Source organism: Pseudophryne corroboree, chromosome 4 (assembly GCF_028390025.1).
Source record: "Pseudophryne corroboree isolate aPseCor3 chromosome 4, aPseCor3.hap2, whole genome shotgun sequence".
NCBI lineage: Eukaryota > Metazoa > Chordata > Amphibia > Anura > Myobatrachidae > Pseudophryne > Pseudophryne corroboree.
The window spans coordinates 131,320,544-131,345,003 of record NC_086447.1 but is presented as its reverse complement, the minus strand read 5'-3'; the positions used below and the strand labels follow the sequence as shown (position 1 = coordinate 131,345,003).

General features: G+C 49.0%; 1 protein-coding gene across 3 annotated transcripts in view; it reads right to left on the bottom strand.

The window, feature by feature from the left end:
- ADAM17 (ADAM metallopeptidase domain 17) overlaps nt 1-24,460 on the bottom strand; it is a 214,795-nt gene that overhangs the window by 122,535 nt on the left and 67,800 nt on the right. For all 3 annotated transcript variants that reach the window (XM_063915438.1, XM_063915437.1, XM_063915436.1), the window contains exon 3: nt 13,545-13,677. In XM_063915438.1, coding sequence (XP_063771508.1) covers nt 13,545-13,677 — 133 coding nt within the window. The remainder of the gene's footprint in view (nt 1-13,544; nt 13,678-24,460) is intronic.

Sequence of the window (24,460 nt, the reverse complement as noted above, 5' to 3'; positions counted from 1 at the left end):
TCCACAGATTTAAGTGGTTCAAACCAATGTGATTTGAGGAACCCCACAACTACATTGAGATCCCAAGGTGCCACTGGAGGCACAAAAGGAGGCTGTATATGCAGCACTCCCTTGACAACGTCTGAACTTCAGGAACTGAAGCCAGTTCTTTCTGGAAGAAAATCTACAGGGCCGAAATTTGAACCTTAATGGACCCCAATTTGAGGCCCATAGACACTCCTGTTTGCAGGAAATGCAGGAATCGACCCAGTTGAAATTCCTCCGTTGGGGCCTTCCTGGCCTCGCACCACGCAACATATTTTCGCCAAATGCGGTGATAATGTTTTGCGGTCACATCCTTCCTGGCTTGATCAGGGTAGGGATGACTTCCTCCGGAATGCCTTTTTCCTTTAGGATCCGGCGTTCAACCGCCATGCCGTCAAACGCAGCCGCGGTAAGTCTTGAAACAGACAGGGTCCTTGCTGGAGCAGGTCCCTTCTTAGAGGCAGAGGCCACGGGTCCTCTGTGAGCATCTCTTGAAGTTCCGGGTACTAAGTCCTTCTTGGCCAATCCGGAGCCACGAGTATAGTTCTTACTCCTCTCCGTCTTATAATTCTCAGTACCTTGGGTATGAGAGGCAGAGGTGGGAACACATACACCGACTGGTACACCCACGGTGTTACCAGAGCGTCCACAGCTATTGCCTGAGGGTCCCTTGACCTGGCGTAATACCTGTCCAGTTTTTTGTTGAGGCGGGACGCCATCATGTCCACCATTGGTTTTTCCCAACGGTTCACAATCATGTGGAAGACTTCTGGATGAAGTCCCCACTCTCCCAGGTGGAAGTCGTGTCCACTCCCGGAATGAACACTGCTGACAGTGCTATTACATGATTTTCCGCCCAGCGAAGAATCCTTGCAGCTTCTGCCATTGCCCTCCTGCTTCTTGTGCCGCCCTGTCTGTTTACGTGGGCGACTGCCGTGATGTTGTCCGAGTGGATCAGCACCGGCTGACCTTGAAGCAGAGGTCTTGCTTGGCTTAGAGCATTGTAAATGGCCCTTAACTCCAGAATATTTATGTGAAGTGATGTCTCCAGGCTTGACCCCAAGCCCTGGAAATTTCTTCCCTGTGTGACTGCTCCCCAGCCTCGCAGGCTGGCATCCGTGGTCACCAGGACCCAGTCCTGAATGCCGAATCTGCGGCCCTCTAGAAGATGAGCACTCTGCAACCACCACAGGAGAGACACCCTTGTCCTTGGGGACAGGGTTATCCGCTGATGCATCTGAAGATGCGATCCGGACCATTTGTCCCGCAGGTCCCACTGGAATGTTCTTGCGTGGAATCTGCCAAATGGGATTGCTTCGTAGGAAGCCACCATTTTTCCCAGGACCCTTGTGCATTGATGCACTGAGACTTGGCCTGGTTTTAGGAGGTTTCTGACTAGCTCGGATAACTCCCCGGCTTTCTCCTCCGGGAGAAACACCTTTTTCTGGACTGTGTCCAGGATCATCCCTAGGAATAGAAGACGTGTCGTCGGGATCAGCTGCGATTTTGGGATATTGAGAATCCAACCGTGCTGCCGCAGCACTACTTGCGATAGTGCTAACCCGACTACCAACTGTTCCCTGGATCTCGCCCTTATCAGGAGATCGTCCAAGTAAGGGATAATTTAAAACTCCTTTCCTTCGGAGGAGTATCATCATTTTGGCCATTACTTTGGTAAAGACCCGGGGTGCCGTGGACAATCCAAACGGCAGCGTCTGAAACTGATAGTGGCAGTTCTGTACCACAAACCTGAGGTACCCTTGATGAGAAGGGTAAATTGGGACATGGAGGTAAGCATCCTTGATGACCAGAGACACCATATAATCCCCTTCTTCCAGGTTCGCGATCACTGCTCTGAGTGACTCCATCTTGAATTTGAACCTCTGTATGTAAGTGTTCAAAGATTTTAGATTTAAAATAGGTCTCACCGAGCCGTCCGGCTTCGGTATACCAACAGCGTGGAATAATACCCCTTTCCCTGTTGCAGGAGGGGTACCTTGATTATCACCTGCTGAGAATACAGCTTGTGAATGGCTTCCAATACCGCCTCCCTGTCGGAGGGAGACGTCGGTAAAGCAGACTTTAGGAAACGGCGAGGGGGAGACGTCTCGAATTCCAATTTGTACCCCTGAGATACCACCTGAAGGATCTAGGGGTCCACTTGTGAGTGAGCCCACTGCGCTCTGAAATTCTTGAGACGGGCCCCCACCGTGCCTGAGTCCGCTTGTAAAGCCCCAGCGTCATGCTGAGGACTTGGCAGAAGCGGGAGAGGGTTTCTGTTCCTGGGAACTGGCTGTCTGCTGCAGCCTTTTTCCTCTTCCTCTGCCACGGGGCAGAAAAGAGGAGCCTTTTGCCCGCTTGCCTTTATGGGGCCGAAAGGACTGCGCCTGATAATACGGCGTCTTCTTATGTTGAGAGGCTACCTGGGGTAAAAATGTGGATTTCCCAGCCAGTGCCGTGGCCACCAGGTCTGATAGACCTACCCCAAATAACTCCTCCCCTTTATAAGGCAATACTTCCATATGCCTTTTGGAATCCGCATCACCTGACCACTGCCTCGTCCATAACCCTCTTCTGGCAGAAATGGACAGCGCACTTACTCTTGATGCCAGTCGGCAAATATCCCTCTGTGCATCACGCATATATAAAAATGCATCTTTTAAATGCAAATATAGTCAGTAATATACTGTCCCTATCCAAGGTATCAATATTTTCAGTCAGGGAATCCGACCAAGCCACCCCAGCACTGCACATCCAGGCTGAGGCGATTGCTGGTCGCAGTATAACACCAGTATGTGTGTATATACATTTTAGGATATTCTCCTGCTTTCTGTCAGCAGGTTCCTTAAGGGCGGCCGTAACAGGAGACGGTAGTGCCACCTGTTTTGACAAGCGTGTGAGCGCTTTATCCACCCTAGGGGGTGTTTCCCAACGTGCCCTATCCTCTGGCGGGAAAGGGTATGATGCCAATAACTTTTTAGGAATTATCAGTTTTTTATCGGGGGAAACCCACGCTTCATCACACACTTCATTTAATTCATCAGATTTAGGAAAAACTACGGGTAGTTTTTTCTCACCAAACATAATACCCTTTTTAGTGGTACTTGTAATCTCAGAAATGTGTAAAACATCTTTCATTGCCTCAATCATGTAACGTGTGGCCCTACTGGAAGTCACATTCGTCTCTTCACCGTCGACACTGGAGTCAGTATCCGTGTCGGCATCTGTATCTGCCATCTGAGGTAACGGGCGCTTTAGAGCCCCTGATGGCCTTTGAGACGCCCCGACAGGCCCAAGCTGAGTAGCCGGCTGTCTTATGTTCCATAAGCCCATCCACTCAGGTGTCGACCCCCTAGGGGGTGACATCACCATTACAGGCAATTGCTCCGCCTCCACATCAGTTTCCTCCTCATACATGTTGACACAAACGTACCGACACACAGCACACACACAGGGAATGCTCTAATAGAGGACAGGACCCCACTAGCCCTTTGGGGAGACAGAGGGAGAGTATGCCAGCACACACCAGAGCGCTATATATAGACAGGAATACCACTATATAACGTGCTTTTCCCTTTATAGCTGCTGTTATTATCAAAACTGCGCCAAATTAGTGCCCCCCCTCTCTTTTTTACCCTTTTCTGTAGTGCAGGACTGCAGGGGAGAGTCAGGGAGACGTCCTTCCAGCGGAGCTGTGATGGAAAATGGCGCCCGTGTGCTGAGGAGATAGGCTCCACCCCCTTCTCGGCTGCCTTTTCTCCCGCTTTTTGGTGAATTCTGGCAGGGGTTAAAATACATCCATATAGCCCTGGGGGTTATATGTGGTGTATTTTCGCCAGCCAAGGTGTTTTTCATTGCTGCTCAGGGCGCCCCCCCCCCTAGCGGAGTGACCGGAGTGTGAAGTGTGCCTGAGGAGCAATGGCGCACAGCTGCAGTGCTGTGCGCTACCTTGTTGAAGACTGATGTCTTCTGCCGCCGATTTTTCCGGACCTCTGCTTGCTTCTGGCTCTGTAAGGGGGCCGGCGGCGCGGCTCTGGGACCGGACTCCGAGGCTGGGCCTGTGTTCGGTCCCTCTGGAGCTAATGGTGTCCAGTAGCCTAAGAAGCCCAAGCTGGCTGCAAGCAGGCAGGTTCGCTTCTTCTCCCCTTAGTCCCTCGATGCAGTGAGCCTGTTGCCAGCAGGTCTCACTGAAAATAAAAAACCTAAAACTGAACTTTTTCTTAGAAACTCAGGAGAGCCTCCTAGAATGCACCCTTCTCGGCCGGGCACAAAAATCTAACTGAGGAACTGAGGCTTGGAGGAGGGTCATAGGGGGAGGAGCCAGTGCACACCGGGTAGTCCTAAAGCTTTTACTTTTGTGCCCAGTCTCCTGCGGAGCCGCTATTCCCCATGGTCCTTACGGAGTTCCCAGCATCCACTAGGACGTCAGAGAAATCTTATTTTCTCTGACGTCCTAGTGGATGCTGGGAACTCCGAAAGGACCATGGGGATTATACCAAAGCTCCCAAACGGGCGGGAGAGTGCGGATGACTCTGCAGCACCGAATGAGAGAACTCAAGGTCCTCCTCAGCCAGGGTATCAAATTTGTAGAATTTTGCAAACGTGTTTGCCCCTGACCAAGTAGCAGCTCGGCAAAGTTGTAAAGCCGAGACCCCTCGAGCAGCCGCCCAAGATGAGCCCACCTTCCTTGTGGAATGGACTTTTACTGATTCAGGATGCGGCAGTCCAGCCGCAGAATGCGCCAGCTGAATTGTGCTACAAATCCAGCTAGCAATAGTCTGCTTAGAAGCAGGAGCACCCAGCTTGTTGGGTGCATACAGGATAAATAGCGAGTCAGTTTTCCTGACTCTAGCCGTCCTGGAAACATAAATTTTCAGGGCCCTGACTACGTCCAGCAACTTGGAATCCTCCAAGTCCCTAGTAGCCGCAGGCACCACAATAGGTTGGTTCAAGTGAAAAGCTGATACCACCTTAGGGAGAAACTGGGGACGAGTCCTCAATTCTGCCCTATCCATATGGAAAATCAGATAAGGGCTTTTACATGACAAAGCCGCCAATTCCGACACACGCCTGGCTGAAGCCAAGGCCAATAACATGACCACTTTCCACGTGAGATATTTTAGATCCACGGTTTTAAGTGGCTCAAACCAATGTGATTTTAAGAAACTCAACACCACGTTGAGATCCCAAGGTGCCACTGGAGGCACAAAAGGGGGCTGAATATGCAGCACTCCCTTAACAAACGTCTGAACTTCAGGTAGTGAAGCTAGTTCTTTCTGGAAGAAAATCGACAGAGCCGAGATCTGTACCTTAATGGAGCCTAATTTCAGGCCCATAGTCACTCCTGCTTGTAGGAAATGCAGAAATCGACCCAGTTGAAATTCCTCTGTTGGGGCCTTTTTGGCCTCACACCAAGCAACATACATCCGCCATATGCGGTGATAATGCTTTGCAGTTACATCTTTCCTGGCTTTAATCAGCGTAGGAATGAATTCCTCCGGAATGCCCTTTTCCTTCAGGATCCAGCGTTCAACCGCCATGCCGTCAAACGCAGCCGCGGTAAGTCTTGGAACAGACAGGGCCCCTGCTGCAGCAGGTCCTGTCTGAGCGGCAGAGGCCATGGGTCCTCTGAGATCATCTCTTGAAGTTCCGGGTACCACGCTCATCTTGGCCCATCCGGAACCACGAGTATTGTTCTTACTCCTCGTTTTCTTATTATTCTCAGTACCCTTGGTATGAGAGGCAGAGGAGGGAACACATAACCTGACTGGTACACCCACGGTGTCACTAGAGCGTCCACAGCTATCGCCTGAGGGTCCCTTGACCTGGCGCAATATCTCTCTAGTTTTTTGTTTAGGCGGGACGCCATCATGTCCACCTGTGGCCTTTCCCAACGGTTTACCAACAGTTGGAAGACTTCTGGATGAAGTCCCCACTCTCCCGGGTGTAGGTCGTGTCCGCTGAGGAAGTCTGCTTCCCAGTTGTCCACTCCCGGAATGAACACTGCTGACAGTGCCAAGACGTGATTTTCCGCCCATCTGAGAATCCTTGTGGCTTCTGCCATCGCCATCCTTGCCAGACTTAGGGCATTGTAAATGGCCCTCAGTTCCTGAATATTTATGTGTAGGGACGACTCCTGACTTGACCAAAGTCCTTGGAAATTTCTTCCCTGTGTGACTGCCCCCCAGCCTCGAAGGCTGGCATCCGTGGTTACCAGGACCCAGTCCTGTATGCCGAATCTGCGGCCCTCTTGAAGATGAGCACTCTGCAGCCACCACAGTAAAGATACCCTGGTCCTTGGAGACAGGGTTATCAGCCGATGCATCTGAAGATGCGATCCCGACCACTTGTCCAAGATGTCCCACTGAAAGGTTCTTGCATGGAACCTGCCGAATGGAATTTTGCTTCGTAAGAAGCCACCATTTTTCCCAGGACTCGTGTGCAGTGATGCACCGATACCTGTTTTGGTTTCAGGAGGTCTCTGACTAGAGATGACAGCTCCTTGGCTTTCTCCTGCGGGAGAAACACTTTTCTGTTCTGTGTCCAGAACCACCCCCAGGAACAGTAGGTGTGTGGTAGGAACCAGCTGTGACTTTGGAATGTATAGAATCCATCCGTGCTGTTGTAGCACTTCCCGAGATAGTGCTACTCCGACCAACAACTGCTCCTTGGACCTCGCCTTTATAAGGAGATCGTCCAAGTACGGGATAATTAAAACTTCCTTTCTCGAAGGAGTATAATCATTTCTGCCATTACCTTGGTAAAGACCCTCGGTGCCGTGGACAGTCCAAACGGCAGTGTTTGGAATTGGTAATGGCAATCCTGTACCACAAATCTGAGGTACTCCTGGTGAGGATGGTAAATGGGGACATGTAGGTAAGCCTCCTTGATGTCCAGGGATACCATGTAATCCCCCTCCTCCAGGCTTGCAATAATCGCCCTGAGCGATTCCATCTTGAACTTGAATTTTATTATGTATGTGTTCAAGGATTTCAAATATAAAATGGGTCTCACCGAACCGTCCGGTTTCGGTACCACAAACAGTGTGGAATAGTAACCCCGTCCTTGTTGAAGTAGGGGCACCTTGACTATCACCTGCTGGGAATACAGCTTGTGAATTGCCTCTAGCACAGTCTCCCTGCCTGAGGGAATTGTCGGCAAGGCAGATTTGAGGAAACGGCGGGGGGGAGACGCCTCGAATTCCAGCTTGTACCCCTGAGATACTACTTGAAGGATCTAGGGATCCACCTGTGAGCGAGCCCACTGATCGCTGAAATTTTTGAGGCGGCCCCCCACCGTACCTGGCTACGCCTGTGGAGCCCCCCCGCCATGCGGAGGACTCAGAGGAAGCGGGGGAAGAATTTTGATTCTGGGAACTGGCTGACTGGTGCAGCTTTTTCCCTCTTCCCTCGTTTTACACACTTGCATTTCTGAAGCCGAAAGGACTGTACCTGATAATACAGTGCTTTCTGAGGCTGTGAGGAAACCTGAGGTTAAAAAAAATTTCTTCCCAGCTGTTGCTGTGGATACGAGGTCCCAGAGACCATCCCCAAACAATTCCTCACCCTTATAAGGCTCTATGTGCCTTTTAAAGTCAGCATCACCTGTCCAGTGTCGGGACTCTAATAACCTCCTGACCGAATGGACATTGCATTAATTCTGGATGCCAGCCGGCAAAACATCCCTCTGTGCATCCCTCATATATAAGACAACGTCTTATGTTCGCAAAATAGTATCCCTGTTTGACAGGGTTACAGACCACGCTGCAGCAGCACTATCTGCAGGTCTCAGTCTAGTACCTGAGTGTGTAAATACAGACTTCAGGATAGCCTCCTGCTTTTTATCAGCAGGTACCTTCAAAGTGGCCGTATCCTAAGACGGCAGTGCCACCTTTTTTGACAAACGTGTGAGCGCCTTATCCACCCTAGGGGATATCTCCCAGCGTAACTTATCCTCTGGCGGGAAAGGGTACGCCATCAGTAACTTGTTAGAAATTACCAGTTTCTTATCGGGGGAACCCACGCTTTTTCAAACTTCATTCACTCATTTGATGGGGGAACAAAACACTGCCTGCTTTTTCTCCCCAAACATAAAACCCTTTTTTAGTGGTACTTGGGTTAATGTCAGAAATGTGTAACACATTTTTTATTGCCGGGATCATGTAACGGATGTTCCTAGTGGATTGTGTATATGTCTCAACCTCGTCGACACTGGAGTCAGACTCCGTGTCGACATCTGTATCTGCCATCTGAGGGAGCGGGCGTTTTTGAGCCCCTGATGGCCTTTGAGACGCCTGGGCAGGCGCGGGCTGGGAAGCCGGCTGTCCCATAGCTGTTACGTCATTTTATGTAAGGAGTTGACACTGTCGGTTTATACCTTCCACCTATCCATCCACTCTGGTGTCGGCCCCACAGGGGGGGACATCACATTTATCGGCATCTGCTCTGCCATCACATAAGCCTCCTCATCAAACGTGTCGACACAGCCGTACCGACACACCGCACACACACACGGAATGCTCTGACTGAGGACAGGACACCACACAGCCCTTTGGGGAGACAGAGAGAGAGTATGCCAGCACACACCAGAGCGCTATATAATTTAGGGATTAACACTATATTGAGTGAATTTTTCCCAATAGCTGCTTGTATATACAATATTGCGCCTAAATTTAGTGCCCCCCCTCTCTTTTTAACCCTTTGAGCCTGAAAACTACAGGGGAGAGCCTGGGGAGCTGTCTTCCAGTTGCACTGTGAAGAGAAAATGGCGCCAGTGTGCTGAGAGAGATAGCTCTGCCCCTTTTTCGCGGACTTTTCTCACGCTTTTTTATGGATTCTGGCAGGGGTATTTATCACATATATATCCTCTGGGGCTATATATTGTGATATATATGCCAGCCAAGGTGTTTTTATTGCTGCTCAGGGCGCCCCCCCCCCCCAGCGCCCTGCACCCTCAGTGACCGGAGTGTGAAGTGTGCATGAGGAGCAATGGCGCACAGCTGCAGTGCTGTGCGCTACCTTGGTGAAGACGGATGTCTTCTGCCGCCGATTTTCCGGACCTCTTCTTGCTTCTGGCTCTGTAAGGGGGACGGCGGCGCGGCTCCGGGACCGAACACCAAGGCCAGTTCCATGCGGTCGATCCCTCTGGAGCTAATGGTGTCCAGTAGCCTAAGAAGCCCAAGCTAGCTGCAAGCAGGTAGGTTCGCTTCTTCTCCCCTTAGTCCCTCGCTGCAGTGAGCCTGTTGCCAGCAGGTCTCACTGTAAAATAAAAAACCTAATTATATACTTTCTTTCTAGAAGCTCAGGAGAGCCCCTAGTGTGCATCCAACCTCGGCCGGGCACAAAATCTAACTGAGGCTTGGAGGAGGGTCATAGTGGGAGGAGCCAGTGCACACCAGGTGACCTAAAAGCTTTCTTTAGTTGTGCCCAGTCTCCTGCGGAGCTGCTATTCCCCATGGTCCTTTCGGAGTTCCCAGCATCCACTAGGACGTCAGAGAAAAACATTTAAAAAAATCCACGATGCAGGGAGCCTGTTGCCAGCAGCGCTCCCTGAAAATAAAAAAACCTAACTAAAGTCTTTTCAGAGAAACTCAGGAGAGCTCCCCTGCAGTGCATCCAGTCTCCTCTGGGCACAGGACCTAACTGAGGGCTGGAGGAGGGGCATAGAGGGAGGAGCCAGTGCACACCCATCTAAAGTCTTTAGAGTGCCCATGTCTCCTGCGGAGCCAGTCTACACCCCATGGTCCTTAAGGAGTTCCCAGCATCCTCTAGGACGTAAGAGAAAAGTTAATAAACCTTTTAATAACCTGCACACCTGAAAATATGCCACACATTCTCCAGTCCCATATTCTTACACCAGGTAGTTAGGTGTAGCCCAGGCATCAGCCAGTGACACTGGGAATTCCGTATAAACACCAAACATCACAGCTGAAAAACATGATAAACCATATCCTTTCGCCTCAAGTACCATTCACTGGATTAAGGGGGTCATTCCGAGTTGATCACTCGCTAGCAGTATTTAGCAGCTGTGCAAACGCATTGTCGCCGCCCACTGGGGGTGTATTTTCGCTTTGCAGAAGTGCGAACGCTTGTGCAGCAGAGCGCCTGCAAAATCTTTTTGTGAAAAACACCAGCCCTGTAGTTACTCTTCGTGTGCGTTGATTCTAACAATGGAGGGGCGGCTTTTGACGTCACACACCCGCCCAGCCATGCCTGCATTGTTTCTGCCACGCCTGCGTTTCTAAACACTCCCTGAAAACGGTCAGTTGAGACCCAGAAACGCCCACTTCATGTCAATCTTCCTGCGTTCCACCGTACGACAGGAATGTTCGTTAGACTGTGCAAACCTACGATGCTCATTGTACCTGTACGACGTGCCTGCGCATTGTGGTGCAAACGCATGTGCAGAAATGCCGATTTTTAGCCTGATCGCTGCGCTGCGAACGGCAGCTAGCGATCAAGGCGGAATGAACCCCAAGTGAAGGAGCCAGGCAAATTTTTACAATTTCTTTATATGGTGTCCGCTAATAACCAGCTGACCATGCACAGTCTCTAACTCCTTTATTCCCATCCCGTCACTGCCCTGCCGTACTATCAATGACTCCCTCATCCTTTATTATGAACCCACTTGATCAGTAGCTCCTGCGCATGGCACACATCACAGCTGCTCAGCCACATTTACTCAGAGGCGACCTGAGCCCACATTGTCCCTGTAACATGCCAGGAGGAAGACATGGCTTTATTAGCAGATGGCAGGTTACAGAATTCTCCTCCGCTGCCATGTACTCCACAATTTCTCTTGGACCAGTATGACACAGCAGCGCTCAGAGAAGAGCCAATGTCATGCACAGAGTTGATACCATGGTCAATGTTGTTAGAACCATATTTAGCACCCTCTCGTCTATGCCGCTGTTGCGGTGTAATCCTTGATTCTGATCACAGTCTCTCTCCCAATCCTGCCGTTTCTACCTTCATAACATTTCCAGGACCGACCCTTTCTTATACTGGAAGCCAAGAAAACTCCCACTCACCTTCTTATTTCTTGTCTAGATTACTACAATCTACTCTTCAACGGTTCACCAAACTCCTGCCTCACCCCCATTCAATCTATTCTTTTTTTTTTTTTTTTGAGAATTTTTTTTAATTGAATTTTATACTTTTAACAAGATGTTCGTAAGGTATACATTACAGGTATCACACATTGGTACATATCGCAGTTAACTGTCAAATAGCAGCGGCAGAATATCTACCTATGTACAACATCGAGTGAGTGAAGAATCAAACAGGCATGCATGCCTATGTATAGAGAGCTGTCAATAGATAGTGTAAAACATTTGGTATGTACCGTAGCTAAGGGCGAAGGAATAACTCTTAATGAAGCATTATAGCTTAAAAAAGAAGAACAAAGAGTAAACTTAACATTAGAAGTAGAAGAGAAAAGAGGCAAGGAGAGAGGAGAAAAAAGAAGGGAGGGAGGATTGGGAAGGGAGGTAAGGGAGGAAAGGGAGGAATGGTCGGGCGGTCCCAGTCGCCTAGGCAGTGCGTCAGATTATCCTTAGTTGGATAGGGTATTGTGATGGTTCCCATTATCTTATATGGTAGTTAGTGGAGGTTCAGCACCGAAGTGTGACGTCCAGGGTGACCACGTATTGGTAAAATTATCTGGGGTGTCCCGGAGAACCGCTGTAATACGTTCCAATCTATAAGTTTGCCATATAGCATTAATGGTAGCAGGGGTTGTGGGGGGCGACAGAGATTTCCAGTTAGCCGCAATTTGGCATTTGGCCGTATTTAGGATATGCTTAATTAGCTTTTGTTGGTGGCGAAGGGTGTGAGGTATTGGGCGAGAGAGCAGGGAATAGAGAGGTGACATCGGGATCGTCAATCCGAGGACCTTAAAAATAAGTCTATGGACCCTAGTCCAATATCCCTTAATTTGCGGGCAGCTCCACCAAATATGCAGCAGGGTTCCGCGCTGGCCACATTGACGCCAACAGCTGTCTGAGCAGGAGGGGTAAATTGAATGGAGACGCGATGGTACCAGGTACCAACGGTAATATAATTTGTAGGCATTTTCTTTAATTCGGACCGAAATGGAGCTCGTGGAAATTTCCTGCCTAATCTCAGACCACTCATCTGTCGTCAGGGTTTCACCTACTTCCCGCTCCCACGCTACTTCGTGGGGTTCCTTCAGGGGTGAGTTGTGAGCTAATAAGATTTGGTATATAGTTGAGAGTAAGCCTTTAGTTGATTGGCAGGTGCAGCAGAGGGATTCAAAGCTCGTTTTACCTCCCACGGGCGGTGTTCCGGAGGTAGAGGCGAAAAAGTGGCGTATCTGCAAGAATTGATAAAAGGTTGAGCGTGGGAGCGAGAAACGGGATTGTAAGTCGTCAAACGTGGGGAATGTATGTAGAGGAGCGATGTCTAGAAGGAAGAGTGAGTTATGGCTGGTCCAGGAATCAAAAGCTAAGTGGTTCTCCCCTGGCGGGAATGCCGGGTTTGTACCACAGAGGGGTGAGTAGAGGGTGAAAGGAGCGTAGCCGGTAAAGACGTGAGCAAAGGTCCCATATGGCAAGGGTAAATGTCACTGTGGGTAACAGCGAGGAAGCGGGGGGACGGTTATTCGGTCGACACCAGAGCAAGCTGTAGGGGGAATATCTGTGGAGTGTGGTAGCCTCTAGCTGCGTCCAGATTCTGTGTCCAGGATTATCGTGCCAAAGGACACATGTGGTTAAGTGGGCAGCTCTATAGTATTTAAGGAGGTCAGGAACTCCTAGACCCCCTTCTAGACGATCATTCAATCTATTCTCAACATCACTGCCCACCTCACTTTACTCTGCTGTCACTTCTTGTCTGCAACCCCCTGCCTGTATCTCTACTGGCTTCCTGGTCCCACTTACAATCAAGTTCAAACTCTCCTCACTCAACTACAGTGACCTAAACTTATCTGCTCCGCCCTACATCTCCAGCATCATTACCAACCACCCCCAGACCTCTTCTCTCTTCCAATGACTTCCACATCTTCTCCTTTTTCCTCCTCCGCGACAACCACCTCCCATGGCCGGCTCTAGGATATATACAATGTTACTCCCAATCTCTGGGATTCAGTCTCACGTTACACAAGACATTCATCCATCCTCCCAGCCATAAAACATACCTATAAAACTCATCTTTTTATTGAAGCCTACCACCCCTCCACCAGCGTCTGCAATATCGCACTCTGCTCTTCTCCTCTGTGCGTTCACCCATAGTCCCTCTAGAATGCAAGCTGCTGTGTGCAGGATCTGTCACCTGGTGGCCTTTGCGGGTTATTATGTATATATGTAAAGCTGTTAACTTGTTAAGAACTGCACGGTTGGACCACTCTTACATTACGTCATTTTGTTGTTGTTTTATGGATAAAACACCACCACGAACCCTGTGTTGGATTGTTGCTGTGCACTATCTAGCAGGCCATGGTGATGTTCTAGGAGAGTCAGTATGCAGGGCTAAAGGATGAGGGACCATTGAGGGTTTGATTACCTGTGCAGGGCTGTGAACTCCATCATTCTCTCCACCTGAGACTGTGTCTGCAGGTCCCGTTTCCTCACAGAGTGCTGCTGGATGCCAGATAATGAGATTATGTCATAATCAGACAGCATGGAGTCCAGGTTTGCTGCAGACAGAAAGAATACATAAAGGTTAGATTTACATCTGCCTCAGTGTTTTTTGAGAGTATCACATCACAATAACAAGAATCAAAAAATAAGAATTTACTTACCGATAATTCTATTTCTCGTAGTCCGTAGTGGATGCTGGGAACTCCGTAAGGACCATGGGGAATAGCGTCTCCGCAGGAGACTGGGCACATCTAAAGAAAGCTTTAGGATCACCTGGTGTGCACTGGCTCCTCCCCCTATGACCCTCCTCCAAGCCTCAGTTAGGATACTGTGCCCGGACGAGCGTACACAATAAGAAAGGATTTTGAATCCCGGGTAAGACTCATACCAGCCACACCAATCACACTGTACAACTTGTGATCTGAACCCAGTTAACAGCATGATAATAGAGGAGCCTCTAGAAAAGATGGCTCACTACAACAATAACCCGAATTTTTTGGTAACAATAATTATGTACCAGTATTGCAGACAATCCGCACTTGGGATGGGCGCCCAGCATCCACTACGGACTACGAGAAATAGAATTATCGGTAAGTAAATTCTTATTTTCTCTGACGTCCTAGTGGATGCTGGGAACTCCGTAAGGACCATGGGGATTATACCAAAGCTCCCAAACGGGCGGGAGAGTGCGGATGACTCTGCAGCACCGAATGAGAGAACTCCAGGTCCTCCTCAGTCAAGATATCAAATTTGTAGAATTTTACAAACGTATTTGCTCCTGACCAAGTAACTGCTCGGCAAAGTTGTAAAGCCGAGACCCCTCGGGCAGCTGCCCAAGATGAGCCCACCTTCCTTGTGGAGTGGGCATTTTAAGATTTTTGGCTGTGGCAGGCCTGCCACAGAATGTGCAAGCTGAATTGTACTACAAATCCAACGAGCAATCGTCTGCTTAGAAGCAGAAGCACCCAGCTTGTTGGGTGCATACAGGATAAACAGCGAGTCAGATTTTCTGACTCCAGCCGTCCTGGAAACACGTATTTTCAGGGTCCTGACCACGTCAAGCAACTTGGAATCCTCCAAGTCCTTAGTAGCCGCAGGTACCACAATAGGTTGGTTCATGTGAAATGCAGAAACCACCTTAGGTAGAAAATTTGAGGACGAGTCCTCAATTCTGTCCTTTCAGAATGAACTATTAAGTAAGGGCTTTTATATGATAAAGCCGCCAATTCTGACACCCGCCTGGCTGAAACCAGGGCTAACTCGTCACTTCCATGTGAGATATTTTAAGTCCACAGTGGTGAGTGGTTCAAACCAATGTGACTTTAGGAAAACTCAACACAACATTGAGATCCCCAAGGTGCCACTGGAGGCACAAAAGGAGACTGTATATGCAGTACCCCTTTTACAAATGTCTGAACTTCAGGCACTGAAACCAGTTCTTTTTGGAAGAAAATCGACAGGGCCGAAATTTGAACCTTAATGGACCCTAATTTTAGGCCCATAGACAGTCCTGTTTGCAGGAAATGGAGGAAACGACCCAGTTGAAATTCCTCTGTAGGGGCCTTCTTGGCCTCACCCCACGCAACATATTTTCGCCAAATGCGGTGATAATGTTTTGCGGTTACGTCTTTCCTGGCCTTGACCAGGGTAGGGATCTTCAGGATCCGGCGTTCAACCGCCATGCCGTCAAACGCAGCCGCGGTAAGTCTTGGAACAGACAAGGCCCTTGCTGGAGCAGGTCCTTTCTTAGAGGTAGAGGCCACGGTTCGTCCGTGAGCATCTCTTGAAGTTCCGGATACCAAGTCCTTCTTGGCCAATCCGGAACCACGAGTATAGTTCTTACTCCTCTCCTTCTTATGATTCTCAGTACTTTTGGTATGAGGGGCAGAGGAGGGAACCCATACACTGACTGGTACACCCACGGTGTTACCAGAGCGTCCACCGCTATTGCCTGAGGGTCCCTTGACCTGGCGCAATATCTGTCTAGTTTTTTGTCTAGACGGGACGCCATCATGTCCACCTTTTGTTCCTCCCAACGGTTTACAATCAGGTGGAAGACTTCTGGGTGAAGTCCCCACTCTCCCGGGTGAAGGTCGTGTCTGCTGAGGAAGTCTGCTTCCCAGTTGTCCACTCCCGGAATGAACACTGCTGACAGTGCTATCACATGATTTTCCGCCCAGCGAAAATCCTTGCAGCTTCTGCCATTGCCCTCCTGCTTCTCGTGCCGCCCTGTCTGTTTACGTGGGCGACTGACGTGATGTTGTCCGATTGGATCAATACCGCCTGACCCTGAAGCAGGGGTTTCGCTTGACTTAGGGCATTGTAAATGGCCCTTAGTTCCAGAATGTTTTTATGAAGAGATGTCTCCAGGCTTGACCATAAGCCCTGGAAATTCCTTCCCTGTGTGACTGCTCCCCAGCCTCGCAGGCTGGCATCCGTGGCCACCAGGACCCAGTCCCGAATGCCGAATCTGCGGCCCTCTAGAAGATGAGCACTCTGCAACCACCACAGGAGGGATACCCTTGTCCCTGGTGACAGGGTTATCCGCTGAAGCATCTGAAGATGCGACCCGGACCATTTGTCCAGAAGGTTCCACTGTGCGTGGAATCTGCCGAATGGGATTGCTTCGTAGGAAGCCACCATTTTTACCCAGAACCCTTGTGCATTGATGCACTGAGACTTGGTTCGGTTTTAGGAGGTTCCTGACTAGCTCGGATAACTCCCTGGCTTTCTCCTCCGGGAGAAGCACCTTCTTTCTGGACTATGTCCAGAATCATCCCTAGGAACAGAAGACAAGTCGTCGGAACCAGCTGCGATTTTTGGAATATTGAAAATCCAATCGTGCTGCCGCAACACTACCTGATATAGTGCTACACCGATCTCCAACTGTTCCCTGGATCTTACCCTTATCAGGGAATCGTCCAAGTAAAGGATAACTAAAATTCCCTTCCTTCGAAGGAATATCATCATTTTGGTCATTACTTCAGTAAAGACCCGGGGTGCCGTGGACCATCCCTACGGCAGCGTCCGAACTGATACAGTTCTGTACCATAACCTGAAATACCCTTGGTGAGAAGGGTAAATTTTGACATGAAGGTAAGCCTCCTTGATGTCCCGAGACATCATGTAGTCCCCTTCTTCCAAGTTTGCAATCACTGCTCTGAGTGACTCAATTTTGAATTTGAACCTCTGTATGCAAGTGTTCAAAGATTTTAGATTTTAGATTTTAAAAATCGGTCTCACCGAGCCGTCTGGCTTCGGTACCACAATAGTGTGGAATAATACCCCGTTCCCTGTTGCAGGAGGGGTACCTTGATTATCACCTGCTGGGAATACAGCTTGTGAATGGCTTCCAAAACTGCCTCCCTGTCAGCGGGAGACGTCGGTAAAACAGACTTTTGGAAACGGCGAGGGGAATACGTCTCGAATTCCAATTTGTACCCCTGAAATATTATCTGAAGGATTCAGGGGTCTACTTGCGAGTGAGCCCACTGCGCACTGAAATTCATTGAGAACGGGACCCCACCGTGCCTGAATTTGTAAAGCCCTAGCGTCATACTGAGGGCTTGGCAGCGGCGGAAAAGGGTTTCTGTTCCTTGGAACTGGCTGATCTCTGCAGCCATTTTCCTCTCCCTCTGTCACGAGCAGAAAAGAGGAACCCTTTTGTCCGCTTGCCAACCAGGACTGCGCCTGATAATACGGCGTCTTATTTTGAGAGGCGACCTGGGGTACATCCCCTCTTTTAAGGCAATACTTCCAAATGCCGTTTGGAATCCGCATCACCTGACCACTTTACTGGAATAATTGGACAACGCACTTATACTTGATGCCAGTCGGCAAATATTCCGCTGTGCATCCTGCATATATAGAAATGCATCTTTTAATTGCTCTATAGGCAATAATATACTGTCCTTATCTAGGATATCATATTTCCAGTCAGGGAATCCGACCACGCCAACCCAGCACTGCACATCCAGGCTGAGGCGATTGCTGGTCGCAGTATAACACCAGTATGTGTGTAAATACATTTTAGGATACGCTCCTGCTTTCTATCAGCAGGATCCTTAAGGGCGGCCATCTCAGGAGAGGGTAGAGCCCTTGTTTTTACAAGCGTGTGAGCGCTTTATCCACCCTAGGGGGTGTTTCCCAACGCACCCTAACCTCTGGCGGGAAAAGGTATACTGCCAATAACTTTTTAGAAAATATCAATTGTTATCGGGGGGAAACCCACGCATCATCACACACCTCATTTTATTTCTCAGATTCAGGAAAACTACAGGAAGTTTTTCCTCACCAAACATAATACCCCTTTTTTTGGTGGTATTCATATTATCAGAAAAGTGTAAACTTTTTCCATTGCCTCAATCATGCAATGTGTGGCCCTATTGGAAATCACGGTTGTCTCTTCACCGTCGACACAGGAGTCAGTACCCCTGTCGGCATCTGTATCTGAGGTAACGGGCGCTTTAGGGCCCCTGTATGAGACGTCTGGACATGCACAAGCTGAGTAGCCGGCTGTCTCATGTCAACCACTGTCTTTTATACAAAGCTGACACTGTCACGCAATTTCAACAGTACATCCACTCAGGTGTCGACCCCCTAGGGGGTGACAACACAATTTCAGACACTCTACTCCGTCTCCTTATTTTTCTCCTCATACATGTCGACACCAACGTACCGACACACAGCACACACACAGGGAATGCTCTGATAGAGGACAGGACCCCACTAGCCCTTTGGGGAGACAGAGGGAGAGTTTGCCAGCACACACCAGAGCGCTATATATATATATATATATATATATATATATACAGGGATAACCTTATATAAGTGTTTTTCCCTTTATAGCTGCTGTATTGTTATATACTGCGCCTAATTTGTGCCCCCCTCTCTTTTTTAACCCCTTTCTGTAGTGTAGTGACTGCAGGGGAGAGCCAGGGAGCTTCCCTCCAACTGAGCTGTGAGGGAAAATGGCGCCAGTGTGCTGAGGAGATAAGGACGCCGAGAAAGGGGCGGAGCCTATCATCCTTTTTCTGTATGTTTTGGCAGGGGTTAAATGCATCCATATAGCCCAGGAGTTATATGTGATGCATTTATTTTAGCCATATAAGGTTTTTTTATCGATTTATTGCGTCTCAGGGCGCTGCCCCCCCCAGCGCCCTGCACCCTCAGTGACCGGAGTGTGAAGTGTGCTGAGAGCAATGGCGCACAGCTGCGGTGCTGTGCGCTACCTTATCTGAAGACAGGATCGTCTTCTGCCGCCGATTTTTCCGGACCTCTTCGCTCTTCTGGCTCTGTAAGGGGGACGGCGGCGCGGCTCCGGTGACCCATCCAGGCTGAACCTGTGATCGTCCCTCTGGAGCTAATGTCCAGTAGCCTAAGAAGCCCAATCCACTCTGCACGCAGGTGAGTTCGCTTCTTCTCCCCTTAGTCCCTCGATGCAGTGAGCCTGTTGCCAGCAGGTCTCACTGAAAATAATAAACCTAAACTAAAACTTTCACAAAGAGCTCAGGAGAGCCCCTAGTGTGCACCCTTCTCGTCGGGCACAGAAATCTAACTGAGGCTTGGAGGAGGGTCATAGGGGGAGGAGCCAGTGCACACCAGGTGATCCTAAAGCTTTCTTTAGATGTGCCCAGTCTCCTGCGGAGCCGCTATTCCCCATGGTCCTTACGGAGTTCCCAGCATCCACTAGGACGTCAGAGAAACAGGTATGTGCATCAGAACAACATGTCTAGAAATGCACTACAGGCTCTTGATCACTCTCATAGTCCCTTGTACAGGACACCTGTGGGTTGATTTATGAAGTCACTGCTTTTACAAGCACTCGCTTCCCAGCGGATTTGACCAAGAACTTTAAAGTAGCACTTATATGAAATGCACTGTTTACCTTTACAGCGGATCTGTTCAGGTTTTATGCGTTTTAGATTTATTAGAAAGTGCCTGATGCTCTATGTAGCAAGCGTAAGACAACCAGAAGAGCACCCTGCTCCCTGCCAGGCAGACTCAGCCAATCGAACACCAGGAGAGTAGTAGGGTAGAAAAGTGGCTCAGCAGAGAGCGGATTCCTGGGTCAGCTTCCTCTCTAAACGGCTCTTCCCAAAGCAGGCGTGGCTTCAGGAAAACCCCATTTAGGTTTCTGCAAATTACATAGTACGGAGGGCATCCTACAAGTTGGTAACAGGTCAGCTGTGACTGCAGGCTCAGTTACTGCTTACTTTACTACTCTTCAATAAATGTCCTGTCTGGTTCCACATGCCCATGTGGTTAAGTCTTCCCATGGAGAGAGAGAACAGTTTACCAGTAGCCAGCACAGCTCCCTGTATGGATTAGACATCACTACTGCTGAATCGCCCTACGTGGGCATTCAATTAGTGGCTATGGCCACAAAGTGCCACATTTTCACTTGATTCCTACAGAGGTGAGTAAGAAATTGTGTAATTAATGGGTACCGAAACTTATTGTGAGGTGCACAGCTGCACACTGCCGAGAGCTGGATTGCCCCCTTAGACCGATCTCTTGCCAAGCCTACGACAGGTCCTATTTATGAAAAGACAGGGTTTATTTTGCCCCACACTGGGCTGGACATAACAGAATAGAGTGGAAACCAGGAAAAAAAAAAAAAAAAAAAAACACAGGATTGCAAGAACAATCTCCACTGTTATTTGGCTGGAGGTGCTCCCAGGAAATGAATACAGTTACCATCAAAAAGGTAACAACTGGCACAGGCCAATTACAGAAAGAAGATTCCTTTGTGGGGAACTCGTTTGTTGCATAGACAGAATAATATGGAGAATTATCTTAAAATATCTCTTTTAATGACGTTCTCCTTTAATAAACTGGGGTGTAAAGGCTGTGAAGCAGATTATGGCAGTCTACCCCTCACATTAAGTTATTAATATATTCCAAAGAATACCATTAAGAAAAAGTTAAATTTTTAAGAAATATACTGTGTTCAAAAGTCTAATGTTATCACATCAACAGATGTAGGTCTAAGTGAATGAGTTACTGACAGAAAAAAAAAAAAATGTCTCATTTTCTGTACTATATATTATGCAATGTATCTGTTAAGCGCCTTGAGTCCTATTGGAGAAAGAGCGCTATATAAATAAAATTATTATTATTAGTAGTAACATTTAATATGGTAAATAAGGAGTGTTAATGGTAGACTTACAATGGTCAGTGATCGCAAAACGCGCCATGGCGCGTTTTTTACCCAATTTTGAAGATCTGGGACCCCAGTGTCTAAAGTGGGTGGGTCCACGGAGACACGCTCCTCATCAGCCAATCCCTAAGCGGGATTTGCATGATTGATTGATGCTGGCCCAGACTGAATGATAGAAAGAGGAAGTGGGGCCTTTCCCCTCCTCTATGGCACCTCTCCCGTGCATGCTGCTGCTCGCGGCGGGTGAGTGAAGCGGCTGCGGGTGGTGGCTGGGCTAAGTTGCTGAACAGAGGGGTTACCACAACGTCTGTGGGGTGTTGTAGATGTGGCAGAGTCCAGGGATCGGCGTCAGTGATTGAGCAGGTAAAGTTGGCAAAGTGAGAGGGGCTACCCGCAGTGCCATCTGAGGCGGTGGCCGCACTGCCGCACTTGCTTTAAGGGGTTCTCCAGAACGCGGCCACCGCGGAAAGTCCCTCTCACTAAGCCCAGCTTTACCTGCTCGATCATGGACGCCGGTCTGGCGTCTCTGGCGGGAGGGGGCTGGCTATGCGGTGGCTGCCTGCCTGTGTCCTCTGCGGGTGATTAGAAGGGCTTGCTTGCGATTAGGTGGTCTGGTTTGGGATTCTGGCTTCTAGCCTTTGAACGCCACTGTGGCAGTGACGTGCGGTGGGGTGAGGCAGAGTCTTTCCTGTCATACTAATGTTTGTGCCAGAGTTTTGACTGTGTAAAGTATATGAAAAATACAAAGAATATGTTTGAAATATCTACTTTGCATTATTCTAATAATTTTTATAGCCAAAACTCTGGAGCAAAAAGTCTATGGCAGGTGAGGCAGTGCCTCACCTGGCTAACTTTTCTGCACATCTCTGATCAAATCCTACCAAATTTCCAAGAGTTTATATTGCTGCACATGTGTATAATGGCCAGATGTACGTTTTGGCTCATATATTGCATGTAAATCTGGCTCTGGTGCTAGCCAGTGCCTCCTGAGCTATTTAGCTCACCGCACGTCCCTGTACTATGGGGTCCCCCAGGAGGAATAGGGGGGGCTAGTGATTGGAGCTCTGCTTTGAACGCAGCTGTCACTGCTAGTGTCATTGTTTGCTGGCTGTGTTTTAAATATGCTGCAGGGTGTACAGCTCCGAGTGGGGTGGATTACTGTGGTGGCTGCTTAGTGCTACATGTGTTAACCTGGCTTTGGGCAGGCGCTGGCTAACACCTGGTGTGGGCTGCCGGCATACACAATGTTGCAGGGAGGGGGCGGGGATCTGAGATGCTGGGCATGTGTAATTGGATAAGAGGAGTGTCAGTCTCTGCACAGCCACTGCGGTGTGATCAATTGTAATGATGTGCTGCACAGACTGTATGCGAGACTACTACTGTAGCCTGGCAGTATAAAAGGTGTGGTCTTCCGTATGCCAAATGTCAGGATCCCGGCGCACGTGTATACCGGCGCCGGAATCCCGACACCCGGCATACCGACAACTATTCTCCCTCGTGGGGGTCCACAACCCCCCCCCTGGAGGGAGAATAAAATAGTGTGGCACGCGTAGCGCGCCACCGTGCCCGCAAGGGGCTCCTTTGCGCTCGCAACGCTGTCGGTATGCCGGCGGTCGGGCTCCCGGCGCCGGTATGCTGGTCGCCGGGAGCCCGAGCGTCGGCCTACCGTACTACACCCGTATAAAGACAGTCACTGTGCTCAGCCTGTGGCATTGCAATCTGTGGGCTTCCTAGTTAGCAGCAGGATTATTTGTTTTAAAATGACAGTTGATCAAGTGTATTATATGTTAATGAAAGGTTTAATATAATTATACTACTGAGGTCACCATCTGCTGACAGCCTGGAGTCTGAACATTATTTTATTAATTGTTTTTTATAATTGAATTCAACGATTTTTATTTTTATTTTTTTTAAATATAAATCTGAGGGAGACACTTTGTCTTAGTGGGTTATACTATACGGTCTCTGATTTGGCATCACAGCAGCATACCTCACAATATGACGTGTATAACGTGCTCTACCTGGCGCAATGTGTCTAACGTGCTCTACCTGGCGCAATGTGTATAAGCTGCACTACTGTGTGGTGTATTGTGAATTGGCACTATCGTGGTCACGCCACTTCTCCATGAAGCCACGCCCCTAAATTTTTTGCACTGCTTATACTTTGGAATCTGGGAGGTGGAGCACCAATTCACTTTCTGCAAAAAGGCCACCAAAATGTCTAGTTACAGCTCTGGTTCAGGGTGTCCTGCATGCTACACAGCCCAGCGGCACTGTCACCCCATCCCCCCACCTTGCAACACTTTTGTAGTATCCACATAAGATTAAGATTAATAAAAACCTTCATTCCGATGGGACCCAGAAAACGATCGGTAGGACCCCAATTTTTAAAAGTGAGGGGACCCACTTTTTGGGGGGCTCAGCGGGATCACTGCATGGTTAACAATCTGTCTGCAAGGTACATTGTGTTCCACAGTGAAACAGAGGGAGGAGAGCGGATCTTGATCCAGAGGCACCAACAGACTAAAGCTTTAGGCTGCCCCAGGATGTACTGGGGTCTCCTCTACAACCCCGCCTCCAGGGAGCTCAGTTTTGTTAACCAGTCCAATGCAGGAGCAGGCAAGAAAGAAGGCAGATGTTAGTTACATAGAACCACATTCTCACAACAGGAGGAGCATAGACCAGCAGCTAATGCCATACATTCCTATAGAAGCTAGGTGCATCAGGGTGGGCGCCTGTGGAACCCACTGTACTTCACAGAAAGTGTTAACAATGGTAAGTCTACCATAACACTCCTTTTCTGCAGCAGGGTACATTGGATTCCACAGGGAAACATCAGAGATGTCCTACAGCAGTTCCTCAAGGGAGGTGACGCGCCTTAACGGATATGAGAATCCGGCGCCCAAAGGAAGCATCCTGGGAGGCGAAGGTATCAAAAGGCATAGAACTTAAGAACAGTGTTCACTGATGACCACATAGCAGTCTTGCACAATTGTTCTGCGGATGTACCATGGCGGGCTGCCCAAGAAGGCCCAACAGACCAAGTAGAATGGGCTTTAATAGCAGCAGGAGCTGGGAGTCCAGCCTGTGCATAAGCTTGTGCAATCACCATTCTAATCCATCTGGCCAAGGTTTGCTTATTCACAGGCCAGCCACGTTCCAGGTTTGTGGAAACCAAACAGGACAAAAAGGGCATCTGACCTCCTGATAGAGGCAGTCCTCTCCACATAGATACGGAGAGCCCTAACCACATCCAAAGAACGTTCTTTAGGAAACAAGTCCGAAGTGACAAAGGCCGGAACCACAATCTCTTGATTAAGGTGAAAAAAAAAAAAAAAAAAAGGAGGACACCACCTTAGGTAGATAACCCGGTCGAGTTTGTAGAACTGCCCGATCATGGTGAAATATCAAAAAGGGTGGATGACAGGACAAGGCGCCCAAGTCTGCCACCCATATTGCAGAGGCAATAGCCAGCAAGAACAGGACCTTGGCCGTGAGCCATTTAAGGTCCACCGACTGAAGAAGTTCAAATGGAGACTCTTGCAGGCCCTTAAGTACAACAGTCCGATCCCATAGAGCAACAGAAGGGACACAGGGAGGCTGAATCCGAAGGACACCCTGAGTGAAGGTATGAACATCAGGTATAGACGCAATTTCTCTCCGAAACCATACAGACA